The sequence below is a fragment of the Saimiri boliviensis genome, chromosome 4 (assembly GCF_048565385.1).
Source record: "Saimiri boliviensis isolate mSaiBol1 chromosome 4, mSaiBol1.pri, whole genome shotgun sequence".
Classification (NCBI taxonomy): Eukaryota; Metazoa; Chordata; class Mammalia; order Primates; family Cebidae; genus Saimiri; species Saimiri boliviensis.
In genome coordinates, this window is record NC_133452.1 from 131,742,859 (window position 1) to 131,768,986 (window position 26,128).

Here is a 26,128-nt window from a genome sequence, read left to right on the forward strand (position 1 = left end):
ATGCCGATTGGCTGAGGAGGCGGGCCTCCTGGGGTCGGCTGTAGGGACTTGTTGAGGGGTAGGGAATGCGGCGCAGGTCGTCTGGGCGGTTGGGACGCAGAATTTACTCGACGAATGTGGGAGAAAGAGGCGGAGCGTGCGTCGTACGTTCGAGGAAAGATGGGAGCGGAGAGACGTAGGGACGCCAAAAGTGGAAGGAAACGTTTCACGGCCCATGGCGCCTTCAGCTGAGGAGACGGAGAGAGAGGACAGGGGCTGGCGGGGCGGAATTAGCAGCCAGAGGGCGGAGCTTGCGCAGACCTGGTAAGAGTTCCAGCTCTCGCGTCCCTCCACGGGTTTGGGGTGGTTGTTGGGGGGAAGTTGGGGCGAAGTTGGGGCGGGGGCGGGGCCTTCCAGTTATTAAATCACGTCATGCAAATGAGGTGGTTAGACAGACCAATCCAAAAGTCCCGGGAAACCTATCGCCTGCACCAAGCAGTGAAGGCTTCCTTACGGCAGTTCTATATATTCGCATAATGTATGCAAATCATTTGAACAAAGATAGACTGGGAATACCTTGATCATTAAAATATCGGCAACCATCGACTAAGACGGACGTTTAATTTTATAACCTATATCTTTGTGAATAAATTTTCATATTTGATATTGGGAGTTTGTAATTTCTTAACAATGGGTTTCATTTTGCAAAATGAAAGTAGTTTACCTCCTTTGTCTCTTACTATCCGATTCTAGAGCTCTCTGCTCCCATCTGACTTACTATCATTCAACGACTATGATTTGAAGGCGCTGGAGATATGCACAGGATATTTTAGAAGTAGAGAAGTGAAATATGACTATACCTGGGGTGGTTGAGAAATGCTTCTAGAAGAGTTCTTATTAAGAGATATGGCCGGGCGCGGTGGCTCAAGCCTGTAATCCCAGCACTTTGGGAGGCCGAGGCGGGTGGATCACAAGGTCGAGAAATCGAGATCAACCTGGTCAACATGGTGAAACCCCGTCTCTACTAAAAATACAAAACATTAGCTGGGCATGGTGGTGGCGCATGCCTGTAATCCCAGCTACTCAGGAGGCTGAGGCAGGAGAATTGCCTGAACCCAGGAGGCGGAGGTTGCGGTGAGCCGAGATCGCGCCATTGCACTCCAGCCTGGGTAACAGGAGCAAAACTCCGTCTCAAAAAAAAAAAAAAAAAAAGAGATATGAAGGGCAGGGCTCGGTGTCTTACGCCTGTCATCTTAGCACTTTGGGAATACGGAGGTGGCTGGATCACCTGAGGTCGGGAGTTTGAGATCAGCCTGGCTAACATAGTGAAACTCCGTCTCTACTAAAAATATAAAAATTAGTAAGCTGTCGTGGTGCGCCACTGTAGTCCCAGCTCTTCATGAGGCTGAGGCATGAGAATCACTTGAACCTGGGGAATGGAGGTTGCAGTGAGCTGAGATAGTGCTACTGCATTCCATCCTGGGCCACAAAGTGAGACTCCATCTCAGAGAAACAAAAGCAAAAAACGAGAAGTGTAGAAGATTGGAGTAGATGTCTGTGAACAATATATAAATAAATAGATACCAAGAACAAGTTAGAACTTACCCAAGTTTGAGAAGTGTACATCTCAGGTGCAGAGAACAGATTAGTAGAGGCATGAATTTGGGGGGGCCTGTGCCTAGGCTGACGTGGCTAAAAAAGGGAGACTACTTGTTCATTATGGAAAGTGAAGGCAGAAAAGTTTGCAGGAATCAGATGAGAATTTTAGCCTAAGGCTCAGTAAGATTTAAGATGACTCCCTGGCTGACTACTACCACACATACCATTTTGTTACCCTTTGCAGCAGAATTTCTTTTTATTTTCTTCTTTTTTTTTTTTTTTTGAGATGGTGTCTCACTCTGTAGCCCAGGCTGGAGTGCAGTGGCATGAACTCAGCTCGCTGCAACCTCCGCCTCCCGGGTCTGGTTCAAGCAATTCTACCTCAGCCTCCCAAGTAGCTGGGATTACAGGCATGAACCACCATGCCCAACTAATTTTTGTATTTTTTAGTAGAGAGGAGGTTTCACCATATTGGCCAGTCTGATCTTGAACTCCTGACTTCATGTTCCACCCGCCTCGGCCTCCCAAAGTGCTGGGATTACAGGCATGAGCCACCTGGCCTGGCCAGAATTTCTTTTAAGGGCTGTTCATTGACATTGTCTCCAGTGAGTTTCTCCTTCCAGTCTCTCTTTTGTTTTCCTTTCTTTTTTTTTTTTTTTAGTCAGAGTCTAGCTCTGTCACCAGGTTGGAGTGGCTGGAGTACTGTGGCGAGATCTTGGCTCACTGCAACCTCCAACCCCCTGGTTCAAGCAATTCTCCTGCCTTAGCCTCCTTTGTATCTGGGATTACAGGCACACGCTAATTTTTTTTTTTTTTTGAGATGGAGTCTTGTTCTGTAACCCAGGCTGGAGTGCAGTGGTGCAATCTCAGCTCACTGCAACCTCTGACTCCTGGGTCCTGGTTCAAGCAGTTCTCCTACCTCAGCCTCCTAAGTAGCTGGGATTATAGGCACGAGCCACCATGCCCAGCTAATTTTTGTATTTTTAAGTAGAGATGGGGTTTCACCATGTTGGCCAGGCTGGTCTTGGACTCTTGACCTCAGGTGATCCGCCTGCCTCGGCCTCCCAAAGTGTTGGGATTACAGGCATGAGCCACCATGCCCAGCCGTAAATTCTTTATTTTATTCAGTAACACCAGTTCTTTTATTCATCCACCCATTCATTCAAGTTTTAAACATTATTGAGGGCTTGTGATATGTCAGGTACAACAGCATTGGTCACTTTATCCCCTTTTCAGAGAAAAGACTCAGAGGCTGAGTGATTTGTCAAAGTCACAAAGCTTAAAGTGGCGGAGAATGTTGGTTCAAGGTATTCCTTGCTCTTCATGAAAGCTATCATGGGCCTGGGTACACTGGACATGTCTTTTCATCCTGCCTGCACTTCTTGAGGTTAAGGCTGTCTTATACAGCTGGAATCCCCCTTGGTGCATGAAGCCATCTGCTATAGTGGACACATTACAGTGTTGTTGGTGGATTGTTCATATGGGCAAATTCTTGCCACCTTTCCCTCAAGACCTGTCTTTCCTTCCCAAACCCAGGAAAATAAAAATCCCCCAAATAAAAACTAAGCTGACTTGATCTGCAGAGAGAGGGTAATTTATTTAATTTGTTAACTCTGGCTTACAGTTTTATCTTCTGTTTCCATATCTGGGTCATTAGAACCCCCTTCAATCCCACCACATTCCTTTTCCCTTCAAATCAGGGTAACTCAGAGATAGCTTTCTTGGCTGGGGGACCCGTTGGCTTTTCCTGTTCTCTCGCTTTTTCCTCATACATCAGGATCCTGGTTGAGATGGGAAGAGGCACAGGGATCAGGGAACATTCTTCTCAAGGGAATAAATCGTAGGCTGCTGGGGAAGGCTGAAAGGGGATGAGATGTAAAGGTGGAAGGGGAAGGTGGAAGGGCAGGGGTGGAAGGTTCTGAGGCTGTGGGGACCAGGATTAAGGATAGGGATGGGGACAGGACCTTGGAAGGGTCCCTTTAAGGTTGGAAGAATGGATGATGAGCAAAGCGTAGAAAAGTTCAGCCTGGGGACAAGGGTAGGGGTGGGGGAGGAGAAAACAGTTAAGTATAGGGGAGATTGGAACTTGACACTCACATTTTTAGGATGGCAGATCTCTTGCCCAGCATCATCCTGAGAAAGTCAGGGTAGCTGAACGTCTCCCCAGAGCCACTGGACACCTCTCCAATTAATTTCTTTAGCTCTAGGTGAGTCTTGGGGACCCCAAGTTTCTCCAGCATTCGCTTCAGGGACATGATATCTGGGGGCAGAGGGTGGGGATGGGGGGAAGGTAGGGAGACTCTCTCCTCTCCCACTTCCACATCCCCATTCTTCTTCCTCCCACTCTGGTAGGTGGGCCCCCTCCCAAATGATGAGGAAAGGAGCATGTAGGAGGGACCTCTGCCTTCCTAGGTCTGCACCCCACCCCCACCCCCAATCACCAGTTTCTCACCAATATCACCGTTTCCATTAAGGTCAAACTCCATGTATTTCTCTGGATGAGGGGAGAGAGCAGAGCCAGTAAGCAGTGACTGGAGGGTTTTTGGCAGGGGATTGAGGAAGGGGTTGTCAACCAACTGCTAGGTAGAGGAGACAGTGTGGAAGGAGGAGGAGGGGCAGGCAGAGAAAGTAGGGTTCGGGAGTTGACAGCCAGCTAGGGTTTAAGGAGCTAGAGGGGATGCTGAGAGGGGCAGGTCTGGGAAAGGGACTGCAGTATGTGGCAGGAGGGCAATATAGGCAGGATCCCCTCTTGCTACCACAAAAGAAAACTTTGTGTCTCTGCTGTCCCTGCCCTGTTCTTGTGGAAATCCCAACCCTCCTACCCCCCCGGCCCCACCTCCACCCCTACAGTCTTCCCCTCACCTTTGAAGGCTTTCAGTTTGTAGGGCAGATCCTCATCACTGCTATATTTGGGATCATCTAGGAATTGCTATGGAGAGGAAAATAAGAGCCAGGGTAGGCCCTCCCTATCCACGCCCCATCCCCCAGGCTCTGCCCCCTTAGTTCTTCCTTCTACCTTGTTGATCTCATCCAGCCTTTCTTCCTGCTGGGCCTTCAGCAGTCCAAAAGCTTTTCCTCCTGTGGCGGGGGAGGGGGGGGGGGCGGAAAGGATTAATCAGCCCTTATCCCTCCTTTCCTCTCCTTACCCTGACACCAACCCAGGGACATTCACAGTTAGCCTGCCTAGGCCAGGCGACTGCCCTCCTAGCCCACAGCCCAGGTCTGTCCATCTCCTTCCTCCGATCTGATGCCCCTGCCTCTCCCACCCTCCCTACCCTGTAAATCCCTGGTTTGGCTCATAGCTCAGCAGATGCCGGTGGAGGTGGGGAGACAGACCAAGCTGGAGGCCTCTGTCTGCAGCCTTTTCTTCTTTCTCACTAGTCTTCTCAGATCCTCCCAAACTTCCCCTTTCCCCTCATTCCTTCCTCCTCTGCCTCCCAGACCTCACTTCCCCATCAGGTTCTGCTGACACTAGCACCCCAGGAAGAAGGGGGAGCCCTGTGTGAAATGCAGATGAGAAAATAACATTCTCCCAAATTCTTCTTAAATGAGAGCCCAGTGTGTACATGAAAGAAATATTTTGATAAGCTATTGGAGGTGTGCACAAAGGGGAGGAAGACACCAGGGGGATTTATTCTCAGGAACAAATGGTCTTTTTGAACAGGTCCAATGTTCAGGTAGTTATAAGACCTTTCATGAGTCGGGGCAAGCAAGTGTGGATAGGAAGCCAAGGAAGGGCTGGCTGAATTTTCTTGCTCTGTAGGTGAGAGAAGACTCTCAAGTCAGCTGGCAGCTCCAGGAGGGTGACAAGATGGGTACAAGGTTTAGAAAGGGAGAGACATCTCACTCCCAGCCTGGAAGCTCCAAGGAGGCCCTTAGAAATATGGAAATGTCGCCGGGCGCGGTGGCTCAAGCCTGTAATCCCAGCACTTTGGGAGGCCAAGGCGGGTGGATCACAAGGTCGAGAGATTGAGACCATCTGGTCAACATGGTGAAATCCCGTCTCTACTAAAAATACAAAAAATTAGCTGGGCATGGTGGCACGTACCTGTAATCCCAGCTACTCAGGAGGCTGAGGCAGGAGAATTGCCTGAACCCAGGAGGCGGAGGTTGCGGTGAGCCGAGATTGCGCCATTGCACTCCAGCCTGAGTAACAAGAGCGAAACTCCATCTCAAAAAAAAAAAAAAAAAAAAAAAAAAAATTAGCTGGGGCCGGGTGCGGTGGCTCAAGCCTGTAATCCTAGCACTTTGGGAGGCCAAGGCGGGTGGATCACGAGGTCAAGAGATCGAGACCATCCTGGTCAACATGGTGAAACCCTGTCTCTACTAAAAATACAAAAAATTAGCTGGGCATGGTGGTGCGTGCCTGTAATCCCAGCTACTCGGGAGGCTGAGGCAGGAGAATTGCCTGAACCCAGGAGGCGGAGGTTGCGGTGAGCCGAGATCGCGCCATTGCACTCCAGCCTGGGTAACAAGAGAGAAACTCCGTCTCAAAAAAAAAAAAAAGAAATATGGAAATGTCTAATGACACATTTTAATTTGTTTGCTTTAGGACAGGCGTCCCCAAACTATAGCCCGCGGGCCGCATGCAGACCACTGAGGCCATTTATCCGGCCCCCCGCCGTACTTCAGGAAGGGGCACCTCTTTCATTGGTGGTCAGTGAGAGGAGCACAGTATGTGGCTGCCCTCCAACGGTCTGAGGGACAGTGAACTGGCCCCCTGTGTAAAAAGTTTAGGGACGCCTGCTTTAGGATGTGCAGTGTAACCCTCTCATCTTATGTCCTTTGAAATCTTCAGTAAAATCTACAGAGATCAGGAATTTGAGAATTTAAGTAGATTCTTTGGAGGAACTGAAAGTGATATTTAAACAGCATGTGTAGACACAAGAGCCAGGAAGTGAGGCTGACATCAGGTTTGCATATTGCTCCTGCATGCATGCATGTAGGCGTGTTTGTGCAGTGGGGGTGCTGGTCACTGTGGGTTCATCAGAATGGATAATAGCCTCTGACACATGCCTCCCTAGGCATAACCTTTACCCCCCTGCCACTCTGTTTGGCCAGTCGCTTCTCGGGTTGGTGAGGACAGCACATTTCCCTCATTGAGATGTCCTTGTCCAAACTCCCTGCCCAGGGCACCATCCACCCTGCTCCGGCTTTAATGAAGATACCTTTCCTTCTCCCTTCCCCCCGACATATTTCCTCTTCTGTAGATGGGAATTTTCACTTCTCACTGCCCTCTCTCTGACCCAGGCAGGTAGGGGAGATCCTGGAGTGAACTGTGGCTTCTTGACTTCCCTTTATTGCAATTGCCTTTTCCTGCTGCAGAGAGAGCTGCAACCCGGCATTCCCAATGTTCTCAGCGCCTGCTGGGAGAAACTCACCTCTTTATTCATACATTCATTCAACAAATATTTACAGAATGCTTACTATATGCCAGGCATGCCTTTAGGCCCAACAAATGAAAACTCGTGTCTTCATGGTTGATATTATTGGGGAAGGCAGACAATACAAATAAATAAGTATATTAAAGTCACTAGGTGCCTATGGAGGAAAACAAAGTAGGGGAGAGGGAACATAGGAGTATTGCCGATGGTCCCCAGTTGTTTTTTTTTTTGTTGTTGTTGTTGTTTTTGAGACGGAGTTTAGCTCTTACTACCCAGGCTGGAGTGCGATGGCACGATCTCGGCTCACCGCAACCTCCACCTCCTGGGTTCAGGCAATTCTCCTGCCTCAGCCTTCTGAGTAGCTGGGATTACAGGCACGCACCACCATGCCCAGCTAATTTTTTGTATTTTTAGTAGAGACGGGGTTTCAACACCATGTTGACCAGGATGGTCTCGATCTCTTGACCTCGTGATCCACCCACCTCGGCCTCCCAAAGTGCTGGGATTACAGGCTTGAGCCACTGCACCCGGCCTGTTTTTTGTTTTTTTTGAGACTGAGTCTTGCTCTGTTGCCCAGACTGGAGTGCAGTGGCGCAATCTCAGCTCACTGCAACCTCTACCTCCCAGGTTGATGCAGTTCTTCTACCTCAGCCTCCAAAATAGCTGGATGGCCAGGCTGGTGTTGAACTCCTGACCTTGTGATCCACCCACCTTGGCCTCCCAAAGTGCTGGGATTACAGGCATGAGCCACCATGCCCGGCTGGTCCCCAGTTTTAAATATGGTAGTCTGGCTAGGCATGGTGGCTTAAGCCTGTGGTCCTAGCCACTTAGGAGGCTGAAGCAGGAAGATTGCTTAAGTCTAGGAGATCGAGGCTGCAGTGAGCCATGGTTGTGTCATTACATTTCAATCTGAGCAACAGAGTGCTCAGATTGAAGCAAAAAATAAAATAAATAGGCCAGGCGCAGTGGTTCACGCCTGTAATCCCAGCACTTTGGGAAGCAGAGGTGGGTGGATCACCTGAGGTCAGGAGTTTGAGACCAGCATGGCCAACATGGTGAAACTCTGTCTCTACTAAAAATACAAAAAATTAGCCAGGCGTGGTGGCACATGCCAGTAATCCCAGCTACTCAGAAGGCTGAGGCAGGAGAATCACTTGAACCCAGGATGGGGAGGTTGCAGTGAGCCGAGATTGCGCCAGCCTGGGCAACAAGAATGAAACTCTGTCTCCAAAAAAAGTAAAAAATAAATAAATAGAGTGGCTAGAGAAGACTTCACTGAAAAAGTGATATTTCAGCAAAGATTTTGAGCAAGCAAAGGAACAAGCCTCTGTCTTCCTAGGCCTGCTCTTGCTCTGTGACTCAGGCTGGAGTGCAGTGGCACTATCTTGGCTCACTGCAACCTCCGCCTCCTGGGTTCAAGCAATTCTCCTGCCTCAGCCTCCTGAGTAGCTGGGACTAAAGTGCTGGGATTACAGGCATGAGCCACCATGCCTGGCCAAATCACCTTTTTCTCACTGATACCTCTGTTTCCATTCTGTCCAAACTCCATGTATTTCTTTGGGTAAAGAAAGAGAACAGACAGGGTAAGCACTGGCTAGAGGGTCTTTGGCAGAGGACTGAGGAAGGGGTTGCCGACCAAGTGCTAGGTTGGGGAAAGGATGTGGAAGAAGGAGACTGAGCAGGCAGAGTAGGCTTGGGGAGTTGAGGTACTATGTAAGGTGGATATATGGATAGAAAGAAAAATCCTTTTTTTTTTTTTTGAGATGGAGTCAAAAATCACCAGATTGGAGCCCAGTGGCACGATCTTGGCTCACTGCAACCTCCTCTCGGGTTCAAGCAATTCTCCCTCAGCCTTTGAAGTAGAAGGTGAGACTACAGGCATGAGCCACCACACCCAACTCATTTTTGTATTTTTAGTAGAGACGGGCTTTCACCATGTTGGCCAGGATGGTCTCGATCTCTTGACCTTGTGATCTGCCCGCCTCAGCCTCCCAAAGTGCTGGGATTACAGGTGTGAGCCATTGCACCTGGCCAGAAAAATATTTCTTGATCCTGAAGTGGAGTAGGTGCCACTGTTGCTTCTAGTGTTGAATCCAGAAACATAGCTGGACATGGAATCAGAGGATGAGTGAGAAATGCTGACTGAGTCTAGAGATGCCAAGGAGGAGGAGGAAGAGGAAGAGGAGGAGTTAGTCAATTCCTAACAAAAGTGAAAGAGTGATGCATGCAGCTGAAAAGATGAGTAAAGTCTCAGAGCAGCTGGAGCCCTGTGATAAGCATGTGTCATCCAGATCACAGACAGGAGAGGATTGCACAAAGCTCTTTGACTTCTTCTAGTGCTAGGGACCAGTGCATGGCCCACAAATCCTTTAACAGCTTGAAATGAATGTGCAGACTCCTTCACCTGAGCTTTCATCACTTGGGCATCAGGATATTTCCCTATGGTTTTTTTTTTTTTTTTTTTTTTTTTTTTTTTTTTTTTTTTTTTTTTTTTAGGCAGAGTTTCGCTCTTGTTACCCAGGCTGGAGTGCAATGGCACGATCTCGGCTCACCGCAACCTCCGCCTCCTGGGTTCAGGCAATTCTCCTGCCTCAGCCTCCTGAGTAGCTGGGATTACAGGCACGCACCACCATGCCCGGCTAATTTTTTGTATTTTTAGTAGAGACGGGGTTTCACCATGTTGACCAGGATGGTCTCGATCTCTCGACCTCATGATCCACCCGCCTCAGCCTCCCAAAGTGCTGGGATTACAGGCTTGAGCCACCGCGCCCGGCTCCTATGGTTTTAAATACACCATTTGTTTCTAGTTTATGTAACTATAAGCCCATGTGAACCTCATGGATTTTGGCTTAGGCAAACAGCTTCTCTGTTTGCAAAACAAAAAAATAGACTATTTTTTTCTTTTCATTCAAGGGCTGGTGAATCCTGGGACCCCAGGGTTACATCAAGGTAAATTTATCATCATGATTATAGTCCAGGACTGAAAGGGAGTTATTCCAGGATTTTTGCAAAGAATCTGAGTTTTTGTTGTTGTTGTTTTATTTTGTTTTGAGATGGAGTCTTACTCTGTTGGCCAGGTTGGAATGCAATGGTGCCATCTCTGCTGACTGCAACCTCCGCCTCCCAAGTTCAAGCGATTCTCCTGTCTCAGCCTTCCGAGTAGCTGGAACCACAAGTGTGTGCCACCACACCTGGCTAATTTTTTGTATTTTTAGTAGAGACAGGGTTTCACCATGTTGGCCCAGCTGGTCTCAAACTCCTGACCTCAGGTAATCCACCCCACCTTGGCCTCCCAAAGTGCTGGGATTACTGGTATGAGCCACTGCACCTGGTCTATGTTCAGCTAATTTTTCTATATTTGGTAGATACAGGGTTTCATTGTGTTGCCCAGGCTGGTCTTGACCCTCTGAGCTCAAGCAATTTGCCCAACTCGGCCTCCAAATTGCTAGGATTATAGGTGTGAGCTGCCGTGCCCTGTCCCCACCTTTTTTTTACACTTACAACACTTCACTTACTATTTTTTGTGCAACTGTGATTAGGCAAGAATACTTCACTTCTTTTTTTTTTTTTTTTGAGACGGAGTTTTGCTCTTGTTACCCAGGCTGGAGTGCAATGGCAAGATCTCGGCTCACCCCAATTCTCAGGAGGAGAATTGCCTCCTGGGTTCAGGCAATTCTCCTGCCTCAGCCTCCTGGGTAGCTGGGACTACAGGCACGCGCCACCATGCCCAGCTAATTTTTTGTATTTTTAGTAGAGACAGGGTTTCACCATGTTGACCAGGATGGTCTCGATCTCTTGACCTCGTGATCCACCCACCTCAGCCTCCCAAAGTGCTGGGATTACAGGCATGAGCCACCATGCCCGGCGAGAACACTTCACTTCTTACACCAATCACATAGGGATTTCTTTCACACCAACCAGTTTCCCAATTCATGGTAGATACCAACTGGAGTCCTGCAATTGAAATCAGTTCTGACACTCTGCCCAGAGTTACCAGTTACCTAATCCCCAAGTTGAAGGTCTCAATTCCACAAGACTGTGCCCACTCCAGATGCCAATCACCAGGCCTCCTGTACTTCTGACAGACCAACTGTAACTGTTTCTATGACTCCCTCCTCTGGCTCAATAATTTGCTAGGATGGCACACAGAACTCAGGTAAACACTTTACTTACATTGGATAGTTTATTATGAAGGATAAACTTTAAAATAGTCAGATGGAAGAGTTGCACCGGGCAAGGTACTGGGGAAGGGGGATGTGGAGCTTTCTTGTCCTCTCCCTGCACCCGCATGTGTTCACCAACTTGGCAGCTCTCCAACCCTCATCTTTTTTTTTTGAGACAGAGTTTAGCTCTTGTTACCCAGGCTGGAGTGCAATGGCGCGATCTCGGCTCACCGCAACCTCTGCCTCCTGGGTTCAGGCAATTCTCCTGCCTCAGCCTCCTGAGTAGCTGGGATTACAGGCACGTGCCACCATGCCCAGCTAATGTTTTGTATTTTTAGTAGAAATGGGGTTTCACCTTGTTGACCAGGATGGTCTTGATGTCTTGACCTCATGATCCACCCACCTTGGCCTCTCAAAGTGCTGGGATTACAGGCATGAGCCACGCCGCCCGGCCCCTCTTTTTTGGGTTTTTATGGAAGCTTCATTATGCATGCATACTTGATTAGATAATTAGCCATTAGTTGGAGGTCAGGGGGTTGGAACTGAAAGTTCTCTCTTTTTTTTGAGACAAAATCTTGCTCTGTTGCCCAGGCTGGAGTGCAGTGGTGCAATCTCGGCTCATTGCAGCCCTCGCCTCCCGAGTTCAAGTGATTCTCCTGCCTCAGCCTCCTAAGTAGCTAGGACTACAGGTGCGCGCCACCATGCCTGACTAATTTTTGTGTTTTTAGTAGAGATGGGGTTTCACCATGTTGGCCAGGATGGTCTCCATCTCTTGACCTCATGCTCTGCCCACCTCAGCCTCCCAAAGTGTTGGGATTACAAGCATGAGCCACTGTGCCCAGCCCGAAAGTTCTAACCAATCACACAGTTGCCTACCTTGGCAACAACCACCAATCTTAGGGGCTTTCTAAAAATCAGCTTACTAATATAAACTCAGTTGTGATTGAACAGGGCTTGCTATGAATAACAAGCTCCCTTCACTTTATCATTTAGGAAATTACAAGGGCTTTAGGAACTCTGGCCAGGAGCCAGGATGGAGACCAAAATACACACACACACACACACACATACATACATACATACATACACACACACAGATATTAATATTTTGAGATAGGGAGACGGTCTCATTCTGTTACCCAGGCTGGAGTGCAGTGACACAAACATGGCTACTGCAGCTTTGACCTCCCAGGCTCAAATGATCCTCCCTTCTCAGCCTCCTGAGTAACTGGGACTACAGGCATGTGCCATCACACCTGGCTAATTTTTTTTTTTTTTTTTTTTTTGAGACGGAGTTTTTTGCTCTTGTTACCCAGGCTGGAGTGCAATGGCGCGATCTCGGCTCACCGCAACCTCCGCCTCCTGGGTTCAGGCGATTCTCCTGACTCAACCTCCCGAGTAGCTGGGATTATAGGCACGCGCTACCATGCCCAGCTAACTTTTTGTATTTTTAGTAGAGATGGGGTTTCACCATGTTGACCAGGATGGTCTCGATCTCTTGACCTCGTGATCCACCTGTCTCGGCCTCCCAAAGTGCTGGGATTACAGGTTTGCGCCACCGCGCCCGGCCTGATTTTTAAAATATTTTTTAGAGATGGGCTCTCCTTGTGTTGCCCAGGCTGGTCCTGACTTCCTGGGCTCAAGTAATCCTCCCACCTTGGCCTCCCAAAGTGCTAGGATTACAGGCGTGAGCCACCATGCCTGACTCTATTTTTTTTGTTGTTGTTGTTGTTGTTGTTGAGAAAGGTTCTTGTTCTGTCATCCAGGCTGGAGTGCAGTGGCACCATCATTGCTCACTGCAGCCTCAACTGCTTGGGCTCAAGCAGTCCTCCCACCTCAGCCTCCTGAGTAGCTGGGATCCGCACCACCACGCCTGGATCATTTTAAAATTATTTGTAGAGACAGGGTTTTGCCATGTTGCCCAGACTGGTCTCGAACTCCTGGGCTCAAGTGATCCTCTGCTCTCAGCCTTCTGGAGTGCTGGGATTACATGTGTGAACCACCACACCCAACTCCAAAATATGCTTTTTATTATCACAATATTACAATGGGAGAAGAGCATTTCAGGCAGAGGGAACAGCAAGTTCAAAGCCTCTGACACGAGAGCAGTCTGGTTATCTGGAGTGTTCATGGAGCAGCAGGGAGGCCTGTGCATCTGGAGCCAGATGAGGAGGAGGTCAGCTTGGGTAGGGCCTTGTGAAGACTCCGGCTTTTGTTCTGATTGAGACTGTCTCCCAGACTGGTCTTTCCACCAAGAATGGCTTAACAGACTACTAGGGTGTGACAGTGCTTACATGCTCAGAAAAACTGCCTGGAATACAGAAAATGACAGCTGCTCTGACTGCGGGACAAAAGTGAAGCCTAGGCCTTCACTTTTTACAGGCTCATGCCTGTAATCCCAGCACTTTGGGAGGCAGAGGTGGGTGATCACCTGAGGTTGATTTCGAGACCAGGCTGACCAACATGGAGAAACCGTGTCTCTACTAAAAATACAGAATTAGCTGGGTGTGGTGGCACATGTCTGTAATTCCAGCTACACGGGAGGCTGAGGCAAGAGAATCGCTTGAACCCAGAAGGCAGAGGTTGCAGTGAGCCAGATAGCGCCCTTGCACTCCAGCCTAGGCAACAAAAGCAAGACTCCTGTTGCCAAAAAAAAAAAAAAAGTGAAGACTAAAGGGTATATAGAAGGACAAGCGGGTGGAGAAGGAAACTTGGGGCCTAAACACAGATAAGGGGGAAAGAATAGACATGCATGAAGGTGCTGGGGCTCTGAAAATGATAAACCAAAGACTGGTGCCTTGAAATGCTGACAAGCCTTAGAAGCTGCTCCAGAATCAAGGTTCTACCACACTTGCTGGAATTTCCTTATCTGACTGAAAAAGCTTCTTTGCAAAAGAATGGAGTTGTCGGTGGCTCAAGCCTGTAGTCCCAGCACTTTGGGAGGCCTGAGGAAGGAGAATCACTTGAACTCCGGAGGCGGAAGCTGCAATGAGCCGAGATTGTACCACTGCACTCCAGCCTGGGCAACAGAGCGAGATTTTGTCTCAAAAAAAAGAGAGAACTTTCAGTTCCAACCCCCTGACCTCCAACTAATGGCTAATTATCTAATCAAGTATGCATGCATAATGAAGCTTCCATAAAAACCCAAAAAAGAGGGGCCGGGCGGGGTGGCTCACGCCTGTAATCCCAGCACTTTGGGAGGCCGAGGCGGGTGGATCATGAGGTCAAGAGATCGAGACCATCCTGGTCAACATGGTGAAACCCCATCTCTACTAAAAATACAAAACATTAGCTGGGCATGGTGGCGCGTGCCTATAATCCCAGCTACTCAGGAGGCTGAGGCAGGAGAATTGCCTGAACCCAGGAGGCGGAGGTTGCGGTGAGCCGAGATCGCGCCATTGCACTCCAGCCTGGGTAACAAGAGCTAAACTCCGTCTCAAAAAAAAAAAAAAGAATGGAGTTGTCTTAAGATCTCCTCCCTAGAGATCATATTAAACAACCAGATCAACAACCAGAGAGAAGATATTCAGAGTCATCACCACACCCAAACAGACTTTTCTTCTCTTTCTTTTTTTTGAGGCAGGGTCTTGATCTGTTGCCCAGAATGGAGTGCAGTGGCATAGTCATGGCTCACTGCAGCCTCAGCCTCCCAGGAGCAAGTGATCCTCCCACCTTAGCCTCCTGAGTAGCTGAGACTGCAGGCATGTGCCACCATGCCTAAGTTTTGTTTTGTTTTTTGAGATGGAGTCTCTCTCTGTTGCCCAGGCTGGAGTTCAATGGCACTATCTTGACTCATTGCAACCTCCTCCTCCCAGGTTCAAGCAATTCTCCTGCCTCAGCTTCCCAAGTAGCTGGGGTTACAGCCTCCCACCACCAAGCCCAGTAATTTTTGTATTTCTGAGTAGAGAGGGGGTTTCATTATGTTGGCCATGGCAGGTCTCGAACTCCTAACTTCAGGTGGTCCACCCACCTTGGCCTTCCGAAGTGCTGGGATTATATACATGATCTATTGTGCCCAGCCACGATGGACTAATTTTTTATCTTTTTTTTTTTTTTTTTTTTTTGAGATGGAGTTTTACTCTCGTTACTCAGGCTGGAGTGCAATGGCGCGATCTCGGCTCACCGCAACCTCCGCCTCCTGGGTTCAGGCAATTCTCCTGCCTCAGCCTCCTGAGTAGCTGGGATTACAGGCACGTGCCACCATGCCCAGCTAATTTTTTGTAGAGCCGGGGTTTCACCATGTTGACCAGGATGGTCTCGATCTCTTGACCTCGTGATCCACCCGCCTCAGCCTCCCAAAGTGCTGGGATTACAGGCTTGAGCCACCGCGCCCGGCTCTTTTTTTTTTTTAATGGAGTCTCACTCTGTCGCCAGGCTGGAGTGCAGTGGCATGATCTCAGATCACTGCAACCTCCGCCTCCTGGGTTTAAGCAATTCTCCTGCCTCAGCCTTCCGAGTAGCTGGGACTACAGGTGCACGCCACTACACCCAGCTAATTTTTTTGTATTTTTAGTAGGGATGAGGTTTCACCATGTTGGCCAGGATGGTCTCAATCTCTTGATGTTGTGATCCACTTGCCTTGGCCTCCCAGAGTGCTTGGATTACAGGCGTGAGCCACCAAGCCAGCTTTTTTTTTTTTTTTTTTTTTTTTTTTATGTACTATATGTAATTGCGTGTGCCGTGCTTTTTTTTTTTTTTTTACTAAATACAGAAATCTCCTTTCTATTTATAGTTTACTAACAGTTTTTTTGTTTTTTTGTTTTTTTAGAAAGAGAAAAAGAATAATAAGAAAAAGAATAAAGAAGAGGAAGAAAGAGAAAGAGGAAGAGGGAGCGAGAATGGGGGTATTGCTTTGTTGCCCGGGCTAGAATGCAGTCTAAATATGGGTAGGCCTATAATTGTCCTTAATAATGGAGACATGAAAGAAAATGAGGGAAGAGAGTAACAAACAAGGAGCCAACCAACATTTCGTTTAAACTTCTAAGTTGATATGATGTGGTACTGATAAGAGTGTACATTTTGTGTAAAGTGGAGAGCTCTATAAATGTTAATTACGTCCACTTGTTCCAGATCTGAGTTCAAGTCCTGGACATTGTTGTTAATTTTCTGTCTCATTGATCTGTCTAATATTAATGTTGAAGTCTCTCACTATTATTGTGTGGGAGTCTAAGTCTCTTTATAAGTCTTGTATGTCTGGGTATTCCTGTATTGGGTGTGTATATATTTAGGACCTTTAACTCTTCTTGTTGTTGCATTGATTCTTTTATCATTATATAATGTCCTTCTTTGCTTCTTTTGATCTTTGTTGCTTTAAATACTATTTTATCAGAGGCAAAAATTGTAACTTCTGCTTTTTATTTATTTATTTTTGCTCTCTGGTTGGTTGGTAAGTCTCTCTCCATCCCTTGTTTTGAGTCTTTGTGTATCCTTGAATGTGAGATGGGTCTGGATGCAGCATACAGTTTTAGTTTTTTGTCCAAATTGCCTGTCTGTCTTTGAATTGGGGAATTTAGTCAATTTAAATTTAGAATTAATAATGATATATGTGAGTTTAATACTGCCAGTTAATATTAGCTGGCTATTTTGCCCATTAGTTGATGTAAATTCTTCATTATATTGATGTTCTTTACTTTTTGGTATTTTTTAGAAAGGCTGATACTGTTTGTTCCTTTCTATGTGTAGTGGTTCTTTCAGAAGCTCTTGTAGAGCAGGCCTGGTGGTGATGAATTCTCTGAGTGCTTGCTTGTTCACAAAAAACTTTATTTTTCCTTCACTTATGAAGCTTAGTTTGGCTGGATGTGAAATTCTTGGTTGAAAGTTCTTTTCTTTAAGGATGTTGAATATTGGTCCCCCACTCTCTTCTGGCTTGTAGGGTTTCTGCTGAGAGATCTGCTGTAAGTCTGATAGACTTCCCTTTGTGGGTAACCTGACCTTTCTCTCTGGCTGCCCTTAGTATTTTCTCCTTCATTTCAACCCGGGTGAATCTGACGATTATGTGCCTTGGAGTTGCTCTTCTTGAGGAATATCTTTGTGGTGTTCTCTGTATTACCTGGAGTTGAATATTATCCTGCCTTACTAAGTTGGGAAATTTTTCCTGAATAATATCCTGAAGCATATTTTCCAGCTTGGATTCATTCTCTTCGTCACATTCAGGTACACCTATCAAGCGTAGATTAGGTCTTTTCACATAGTCCCATATTTCTTGGAGACTTTGCTCATTCCTTTTTATCCTTTTTTCTCTAATCTTGTCTTCTTGTTTTATTTCATTGAGTTGGTCTTCGACCTCTGATATCCTTTCTTCTGCTTGATCAATTCGGCTGTTAAAACTTGTGCATACTTCACGTAGTTCTCGTATTGTGTTTTTCAGCTCCATCAATTCACTTATTTTCCTCTCTAAATTTTGTATTCTTGTTGACATTTCGTCAAACCTTTTTTCAAAGTTCTTAGTTTCTTTAGATTGTGTTAGAACAAGTTCTTTTAATTCACAGAAGTTTCTTATTATCCACGTTTTGAAGCCTGCTTCTGTAATTGGAACACACTCGTTCTCCATCAAGCCTTGTTTCGTTGCTGATGAGGAACTGGGATCCCCTGGTGAGGGAGAGGCGTTCTGATCTTGGGTATTCTCAGCCTTTTTTGACTGTTTTCTTCCCTTCGTTGTAGATCTATCCATCTGTGGTCTTTATAATTACCGTCTTTGTAATTGGGTCTCTGAGTGGACGTCTAACTTATTGATTCTCAGCGCCGAAATCTGAGCAACCCACTGCACCGACCAAATCAGCGGCGTTAAGATTGATGGTGCTTTTCTGACTCTGCACCAAGAACCGACGTTCTGAGGCGCCGGCAAAACCGCCTCGCCGGTCACAAGAGTCGCGCTGGCGACCCGTGGGGCTCCTCCCCTGGGAATCTCCTGGTGTGTGAGCAACAAGAATTCATGTGAAGGTATGGCGTCCTCTCATTCTTTGCGTTTTCACTGGGAGCTACAATCCCGAGCTGCTAGTGATCAGCCATCTTGGATCTCCGCGTGCTTTTATGTCCTTTTTTTTTTTTTTTAAATACAGAGACTACAGTCTGGGCACAGTGGCTCATGCCTTTAATCCCAGAACTTTGGGAGGCCAAGGTGGGCAGATCACCTGATACCAGAAGTTTGAGACCAGCCTGGCTAACGTGGCAAAACCCCGTCTCTACTAAAAATACAAAAATTATCTGGGCTTGGTGGTGCACATCTGTAGTCCAGCTACTCAGAAGGCTAAGGTGGGAGAATTTCTTTTTTTTTTTTTTTTTTTTTTTTTTTGTTTTGAGACGGAGTTTCACTCTTGTTACCCAGGCTGGAGTGCAATGGCGCGATCTTGGCTCACCGCAACCTCCGCCTCCTGGGTTCAGGCGATTCTCCTGCCTCAGCCTCCTGAGTAGCTGGGATTACAGGCACGTGCCACCATGCCCAGCTAATGTTTTGTATTTTTAGTAGAGATGGGGTTTCACCATGTTGACCAGGATGGTCTCCATCTCTCGACCTCGTGATCCACGAGGTGGGAGAATTTCTTGAACCGAGGAGGTGAAGGTTGCAGTGAGCCAGTATGTCGTCACTGCACTCCGGCCTGGGCAGCAGAGTGCAACTCCATCTCAAAGAAAAATAATTTTAAAAAGGCCAGGTGCAGTGGCTCACACCTATAATCTCAGCACTTTGGGAGGCTGAGGTGGGCGGATCACACTGTCAGGAATTTGAGACCAGCCTGGCCAACATGGTGAAACCCCATCTCTACTGAAAAAAATACAAAAATTAGCCAGGCATGGTGGTGTGCACCTGTAGGGAGGCTGAGGCAGGAGAATTTCTTGAACCTGGGAGGTGGAGATTGCAGTGAGCCAAGACTGTGCCACTGCACTCCAGCCTGGGCAACAGAGCAAGATTCTCTCTCAAAAAAAAAAAAAAAAGAGTTTACCTGGAAATTTTTATTTGCATAATATATAATGCATAAAACAACCTTTGTTCCCATACAACTCCACCTCTTACCTTATTATTTTTATTTATTTATTTATTTTTTGAGATGGAGTTTTGTTCTTGTTGCCCAGGCTGGAATGCAATGGAGCGATCTTGGCTCACTGCAACCTCTACCTGCTGGGTTCAAGCGATTCTCCTGCCTCAGCCTCCTGAGTACCTGGGACTACAGGCAGGTGCCACCACACCTGGCTAATTCGTATTTTTAGTAGAGAAGGGGTTTCTCCATGTTGGTCAGGCTGATCTCGAACTCTCAACCTCAGGTGATCTGCCAACATCAGCCTTCCAAAGTGCTGTAATTACAGGTGCCAGCCACCATGCTCGGCCATCTTACTTTCTTAAATCTGCCTCCTACTTCCAAGGTCCATCTGGCCATTAATTCTTCCTAATGATTTACTGTCCTCAAAAGAAAACATCCTCCATCTCTTTTCTCCCCTATGAGAAAGGGTATATAAGCTTCTGTATCACAGGGTTATTGGGTATTCACTCTGTGATCCCCCCCACCTCCGTGCATGTTAATAAATTGGTATGTCTTAGGCCGGGCGTGGTGGCTCAAGCCTGTAATCCCACCACTTTGGGAGGCCGAGGTGGGTGGATCACGAGGTCAAGAGATCGAGACCATCCTGGTCAACATGGTGAAACCCCGTCTCTACTAAAAATACAAAACATTAGCTGGGCATGGTGGCTCGTGCCTGTAATCCCAGCTACTCAGGAGGCTGAGACAGGAGAATTGCCTGAACCCAGGAGGCGGAGGTTGCAGTGAGCCGAGGTCGCGCCATTGCACTCCAGCCTGGGTAACAAGAGTGAAACTCCGTCTCAAAAAAATTAATTAATTAATTAATTAATTCAAAAAAATAAATTGGTATGTCTTTCTCTATTAATATGCCTTTTGTCAATTAATGTCATTGAGTCTTCAGACGGTAAAGGGGGAGTTTTCTTCTGGAACCTACAAAGGCACCTCCACCAGCTGGGGATGGTGGCTCATGCCTGTAATCCCAGCACTTTGGGAGGCTGAGGTAGGTGGATCACTTGAGATCAGGAGTCGAGACCAGCCTGGCCAGCATGGTGAAACCCCACCTCTACTAAAAATACAAAAAAAAAGGCCGGGCGCGGTGGCTTAAGCCTGTAATCCCAGCACTTTGGGAGGCTGAGGCGGGTGGATCACGAGGTCAAGAGATCGAGACCATCCTGGTCAACATGGTGAAACCCCGTCTCTACTAAAAGTACAAAAAATTAGCTGGGCGTGGTGGCACGTACCTGTAATCCCAGCTACTCAGGAGGCTGAGGCAGGAGAATTGCCTGAACCCAGGAGGCGGAGGTTGCGGTGAGCTGAGATGACGCCATTGCCCTCCATCCTGGGTAACAAGAGCGAAACTACGTCTCAAAAAAAAAAAAAATCCAAAAAAAAGTCAGGCACGGTGGCTCATGCCTGTAATCCCAGCACTTTGGGAGGCTGAAGTGGACAGATCATGAGGTCAGGAGTTCAAGACCAGCCTGACCAACATGGTAAACCTTGTCTCTACCAAAAAAAACAAAAATTAGCTGGGCACGCTGGTACACGCCTGTACTCCAGCTATTCAGGAAGCTGAGGCAGGAGAATTGCTGGAACCTCGGAGGCAGAGGTTGCAGTGAGCCGAGATTGTGCCACTGCATTCCAGCTTCGGCAACAGAGCGAGACTTGGTCTTAAAACAAGCAAACAACCAACAACAAAAAATTTGCCAGGTGTGGTAGCGCACACCTGTAATCCTGGCTACTCGGGAGGCTGAAGTGGAAGGATCACTCGAGCCTGGGAGATGTAGGTTGCAATGAGATTGCTCCACTGCACTCCAGCCTGAGTGACAGAGCAAGACTCTATTGTAAAAAACAAAAAACAAAACAAAACAAAAAAATCCCAAAGACATCTCCACCCAAACTCGGCGACCCAGCCCCCTTGACCACAGAGAGGTTCAAGGGCACGTTATGGAGGCTGTGGCAAGGAATCCGTTGAGAACTTGGAAGTAAGGAAATAGATCACTTTGACAGACTGCAAAGTCTGGATCCAAGTGGATAGGATCTGCCTGATTTCCTTAAAGCAGTGGTTCTGAAAGAGTGATCTTTCCACCAGCATCACATGGAAAGATGGTAGAAATGCAATTTTGGGGGCCTCTGACCAGACTTACTGAATCAGAAATTCTAGGAGTAGGGCTAAGAATAGCTTTTAAAAAGTGCCTCAGATGCTTCTGAGACACACTCATGTTGGACAGGCACTGCCCTAAAGAAATAGTGGCGTCCAATCCTGCAAGGCTTGCAGTGCCTTGGCTAAAGATATTAACATAGTTTAAAAATAGGTCAGTGGCCGGGCACGGTGGCTCAAGCCTGTAATCCCAGCACTTTGGGAGGTCAAGGCGGGTGGATCACGAGGTCAAGGGATCGAGACCATCCTGGTCAACAAGGTGAAACCCCGTCTCTACTAAAAATACAAAAAAAATTAGCTGGGCATGGTGGCATATGCCTGTAATCCCAGCTACTCAGGAGGCTGAGGCAGGAGAATTGCCTGAACCCAGGAGGCAGAGGTTGTGGTGAGCCAAGATCACGCCATTGCACTCCAGCCTGGGTAACGAGCAAAACTCTGTCTCAAAAAAATATATATATATATAGGTCAGTGGCCGGGTGAGGTGGTTCATGCCTGTAATCCCAGCACTTTGGGAGGCCAAGGTGGATGGATCACCTGAGGTCAGGAGTTCGAGATCAGCCTGGCCAACATGGTGAAACTCTTCCTCTACTAAAAATACAAAAATTAGCTGGGTGTGGTGGCTTATACCTATAATCCCAGCTACTCGGGAGGCTGAGGCGGGAGAATTGCTTGAATCCGGGCGGTGGAGGTTGCAATGATCCTAGATTGCTCCATTTTACTCCAGCCTGGGCAACCGAGCAAGACTCCATCTGAAAAAAAAAAAAAAAAGAATAGTTCAGTGGACTGCTAGACTGGTCAGCCTTGGAGTCAGGGAAAGGGGAATGAGTCACTGAAGCCAGGATTGTTAGTATCCAGCCAAATGATCACAAGAGAATACCGAGCTGACTCAATAAATGAACCTGTTTGAACCCCATGAGCTTAGACCCCCTTATGGAATGGCACATGTGGCTAAGGGTCCTTGTTATGATTCCATGCTGTCCAGGAGAATTGCTGATGAGAATTGGGCCCCATAGAATGTGCCTACAGGAAGAGAATGCGCTGGCCAGGAAGCTTGTGTGCCTGTTTGTGGGTGTGCTTGCTCCCGTGTGTCCTGAATGTTTTCTGTTTGCCACCCACTCCCCCAACATTGTTTCTCTCCCACTCAGGTCGTTGCCCAAGGAAACTAACCTATACAGACCACATCAAAGGGTGCGTCTGGCTTCGAGCTGGTTTTGGCTGATGGAGCACCCTGGCGGGAAAACAGCTGGAGGAAGACACTGACTTGGGGGTATTTACTCCCCTGAGTCCTTTCCCAGTTCACCTTGGACTGGCCAAAACCTCCATTTAGCTGGGCATGGTGGCTCACACCTGTTATCCCAGCACTTTGGGAGGCCAAGGCAGGTGGATCACCTGATGTCGGGAGTTCGAGACTAGCCTAACCAACATGGAGAAACCCTGTCTTTACTAAAAATACAAGATTAGCCGGGCATGGTGGTGCATGCCTGTAAGCCCAGCTACTCAGAAGGCTGAGGCAGGAGAATCGCTTGAACCCAAGAAGTGGAGGCTGCAGTGAGCCAAGGCTGCGCTCCAGCCTGGGCAACAAGAGCGAAATTCTATCTCAAAAAAAAAAAAAAAAAAAAGTGAAGCTTTGCGCAGTGGCAGTATCATAGCCAATGAGGTTTATCCGAGGCGCGATTATTGCTAATTGAAAACTTTTCCCAATACCCCGCCGTGACGACTTGCAATACAGTCGGCACTGGCAATTTTTGACAGTCTCTACCGAGACTGATTTAAAAAAAAAAAGGCCAGGCGCGGTGGCTCAAGCCTGTAATCCCAGCACTTTGGGAGGCCGAGGCGGGTGGATCACGAGGTCAAGAGATCGAGACCATCCTGGTCAATATGGTGAAACCCCGTCTCTAATAAAAATACAAAAAAGTAGCTGGGCATGGTGGCACATGCCTGTAATCCGAGCGACTCAGGAGGCTGAGGCAGGAGAATTGCCTGAACCCAGGAGGCGGAGATTGCAGTGAGCCGAGATCGCGCCATTGCACTCCAGCCTGGGTAACAAGAGCGAAACTCCGTCTCAAAAAAAAAAAAAAAAAAAAGAAAGAAAGAAAACAAAAAAGACCCTCCACTTGAGAGCGATACTCCTCTCCAGGTGATCCAGTTCCTGAGATTACCCTTCCAGGTTTCAGTAGTCCAGGGGATAGATTTCAGGTGATCAGGTGATGAGGTTATCTGTGGCCTTGGGAAAAAATGTGTATCTTTTTTTTGTTTTGAGATGGAGTCTCGCACTGTTGCCTAGGCTGGAGTGCAGTGATTCGATCTTGGCTCACTGCAACTTCCACCTCCTAGGCTCAAGCAATTCTGCCTTAGCCTCCCAAGTGGCTGAGATTACAAATGTATACTACCATGTCTGGCTAATTTTTGTATTTTTAGTAGAGATGGGTTTTCACCATATTGGCCAGGCTGGTCTCGAACTCCTGTCTCAAGTGATCCACTCGCCTTGGCCTCCCAAAGTGCTGGGATAACAGGCGTGAGCCACTGTGCCCAGCCATATCTTTTGCTTAAGTCCAGTGTCACGTATGTTGTCTTGACTTTTTTTTTTGTTTGAAGTTCTCATTCAAGCCAAGCAACAACATCCTTTGTACTAATGTCCTTATTTATTAAAATTGAACTTCAACTTAATCTGTATTTCAGTGTGTTGTCTTGGGCCTGGTGTGGTGGTGGTTCACTCCTATAATCCCAGCACTTTGAGAGGTGGGGGTGGGAGGATTGCTTGAGCCCAGCAGTTCAAGACCAGCCTTGGCAACAAAGTGAGACTCCCATCTCTTATAGGAAAAAAAAATTAATTGTTAAAAAAAAGTGCTGTCTTTTATTTAATATGGTAATAAAGAAGTACATGGGCAGGGCACAGTGGCTCACACCTGTAATCCCAGCATTTTGGGAGGATGCGGCAGGTGGATTGCTTGAGTTCAGGAGTTGGAGACCAGCTTGAGAAACATGACGAAATCCTCTCTCCAACAAAAGTACAAAAAAAATTAGCCAGGAGTAGTGGTGCATGCCTGTGGTCCCAGCTACTTGAGAGGCTGAGGTGGGAGGATTGTTGGAGCCAGGGAAGTTGTGGCTGCAATGAGCCATTATTGTGTCACTGCACTTCAGCCTGGGTAACAGAGCGAGACCCTGTCTCAAAGTTAAAAAGTAAATTTAAAAATAAATAATAATAAAACTGGCTGGGCATGGTGGCTCATGCCTGTAATCCCCGCACTTTGGGAGGCCGAGGTGGGAGGATCACTTGAGGTCAGGAGTTCGAGACCAGCTTGGCCAACATGGTGAAACTCCATCTCAAATAAAACAATTTCTCAAATAAAAAAAAATACAACAATTGGCCAGGCATGATGTGGGGGCGACTGTAATCTCAGCTACTTGGGAAGCTGAGGCAGGAGAATTGCTTGAACCTGGGAGGCAGAGGTTTCAGTGAGCTGAGATCGCACCATTGCACTCCACCTTGGGTGACAAGAATGAAACTGTAATAAATAAATAAATAAATACATACATACATACATAAATAAAGCGTATGGCTTTTAAACCACATTTCCTAATGCATGTGGCAAGTCAGTACTCTGAGATATTGGGTTGCACCAGAGAAAGGTTTTTGTCATTCGTTTTTTTCATTCGTTTGTTTTTTTATTTTCTTAAAATAAAAAAACATTGCTACAAAGACATGTCCAAGAGAAAGAGGTTTAATCGAAACTGTCTGCTCCTTAAAACAACAAAAAAAGAGGTTTAATGATAGTGCCACTGCATGAGGAGATGGGAGGGACCTTCAACTCCATCTCCCCCAGGAGTTTGGCGCTGGTGTTTTCAAGAGTTTTGGAGTGGGCCGAAGTGTAGAGATCATTGATTAGTTGAAGAATGTAGGGAGAGAATGAAGAGACAGGGAGAGGAAGAAGCTGTATTCTCATGTTGATCTTGTTCCTTTTTGGAGGTCTTCAAACTGGTTTTGCTGGAATTCCGGATCTGAAAAATATCTTAAGGGATCCTTAAACAAAACCCTTATAATTCTAATGTCAGAGATCTTGTCTATAGGAAAATGCAAATCAATTCCTAAACAGTCTTATGATCCTAATGCTAGCACAATGGGGATGCAAATAGTCAGGATCTGGAGACTTGTAGGAATAGAGCTGTGAGCCAAAGTGCAGCCTGGTTTATGCTTAATTATGGCTGTATTTCTGCCCAGATCCCAGCATACAATTCTTGTCAGTCCTCAGACAGTTTCAATGTATCCTATTGGAAGTTTTTATTAATATTTTGATAATGAATGCAATACAATTTTTTTTTTCGAGACAGAGTCTCACTCTGTCACCCAGGCTGGAGTGCAACGGCATGATCTCAGGTCACTGCAACCTCTGCCTCCTGGGTTCAAGCAATTTTCCTGCGTCAGCCTCCCTAGTAGCTAGGATTACTGGCGCCCACCAGCGTGCCTGGCTAACCTTCTGTATTTTTAGTAGAGATGAAGTTTCGCCATGTTTGGCCAGGCTGGCCTTGAACTCCTGACCTCAGGTGATCCGCCTGCCTGGGCCTCCCAAAGTGCTGTGATTATAGGTGTGAGCCACCTCGCCCGGTGAATTTATATATATATATATATACTGTGTGTGTGTGTGTGTGTGTGTGTGTGTGTGTATTTTTATGCTTTATTAAAATGACAAAGGGATCTGTGGCACCACTAAGAACCACTGCTGTAACCTCTCCTGTCATCTCTTTGAGCCTGGGGGTGACAATATCCCCTTCGGTTCCCTTACATAACACTCCCATCTTTGTAAAGAAACTTCGTCTCAAATTATCAAAATGTGTGGG

General features: G+C 47.2%; 1 protein-coding gene, 1 long non-coding RNA gene and 1 other non-coding gene across 8 annotated transcripts; 2 read left to right on the forward strand and 1 right to left on the reverse strand.

Annotated features, from left to right (window-relative positions):
• The first annotated feature begins 16 nt into the window (after positions 1–16).
• LOC141584351 (uncharacterized) lies at positions 17–23,959 on the forward strand. Of its 6 annotated transcripts, none has more exons than XR_012517353.1 (4): positions 17–303; positions 8,726–18,064; positions 18,184–18,376; positions 22,438–23,959. It is a non-coding gene; the product is annotated as an uncharacterized LOC141584351 (long non-coding RNA). The 6 variants fall into 6 exon arrangements; XR_012517354.1 differs by having other exon boundaries at positions 8,726–10,231; positions 15,894–18,376; XR_012517352.1 differs by having other exon boundaries at positions 8,726–18,376.
• Positions 3,157–4,993, reverse strand: AIF1 (allograft inflammatory factor 1). Its single transcript, XM_039466833.2, has 6 exons — positions 4,854–4,993; positions 4,595–4,656; positions 4,441–4,507; positions 4,031–4,072; positions 3,676–3,838; positions 3,157–3,359 (listed from the first exon to the last, which is right to left on the reverse strand). Exons 1-6 carry the CDS (start codon positions 4,876–4,878, stop codon positions 3,275–3,277), a joined length of 444 nt encoding a protein of 147 aa, XP_039322767.1. The 5' UTR covers positions 4,879–4,993; the 3' UTR covers positions 3,157–3,274.
• Positions 22,916–23,056, forward strand: LOC120363338 (U4 spliceosomal RNA). The gene has a single exon (XR_005578906.1). It is a non-coding gene; the product is annotated as a U4 spliceosomal RNA (small nuclear RNA).
• Positions 23,960–26,128: the final 2,169 nt, after the last annotated feature.

Coding starts and splice junctions, on each gene's coding strand:
- AIF1 (XM_039466833.2), bottom strand. CDS start 4,878: ATGAGCCAAACCAGGGATTTACAGG. Junction 4,657..4,853: donor CCAAACCAGGGATTTACAGG/GTAGGGAGGGTG, acceptor CCCCCGCCACAG/GAGGAAAAGCTTTTGGACTG. Junction 3,360..3,675: donor AGATCTGCCATCCTAAAAAT/GTGAGTGTCAAG, acceptor CATCTCAACCAG/GATCCTGATGTATGAGGAAA.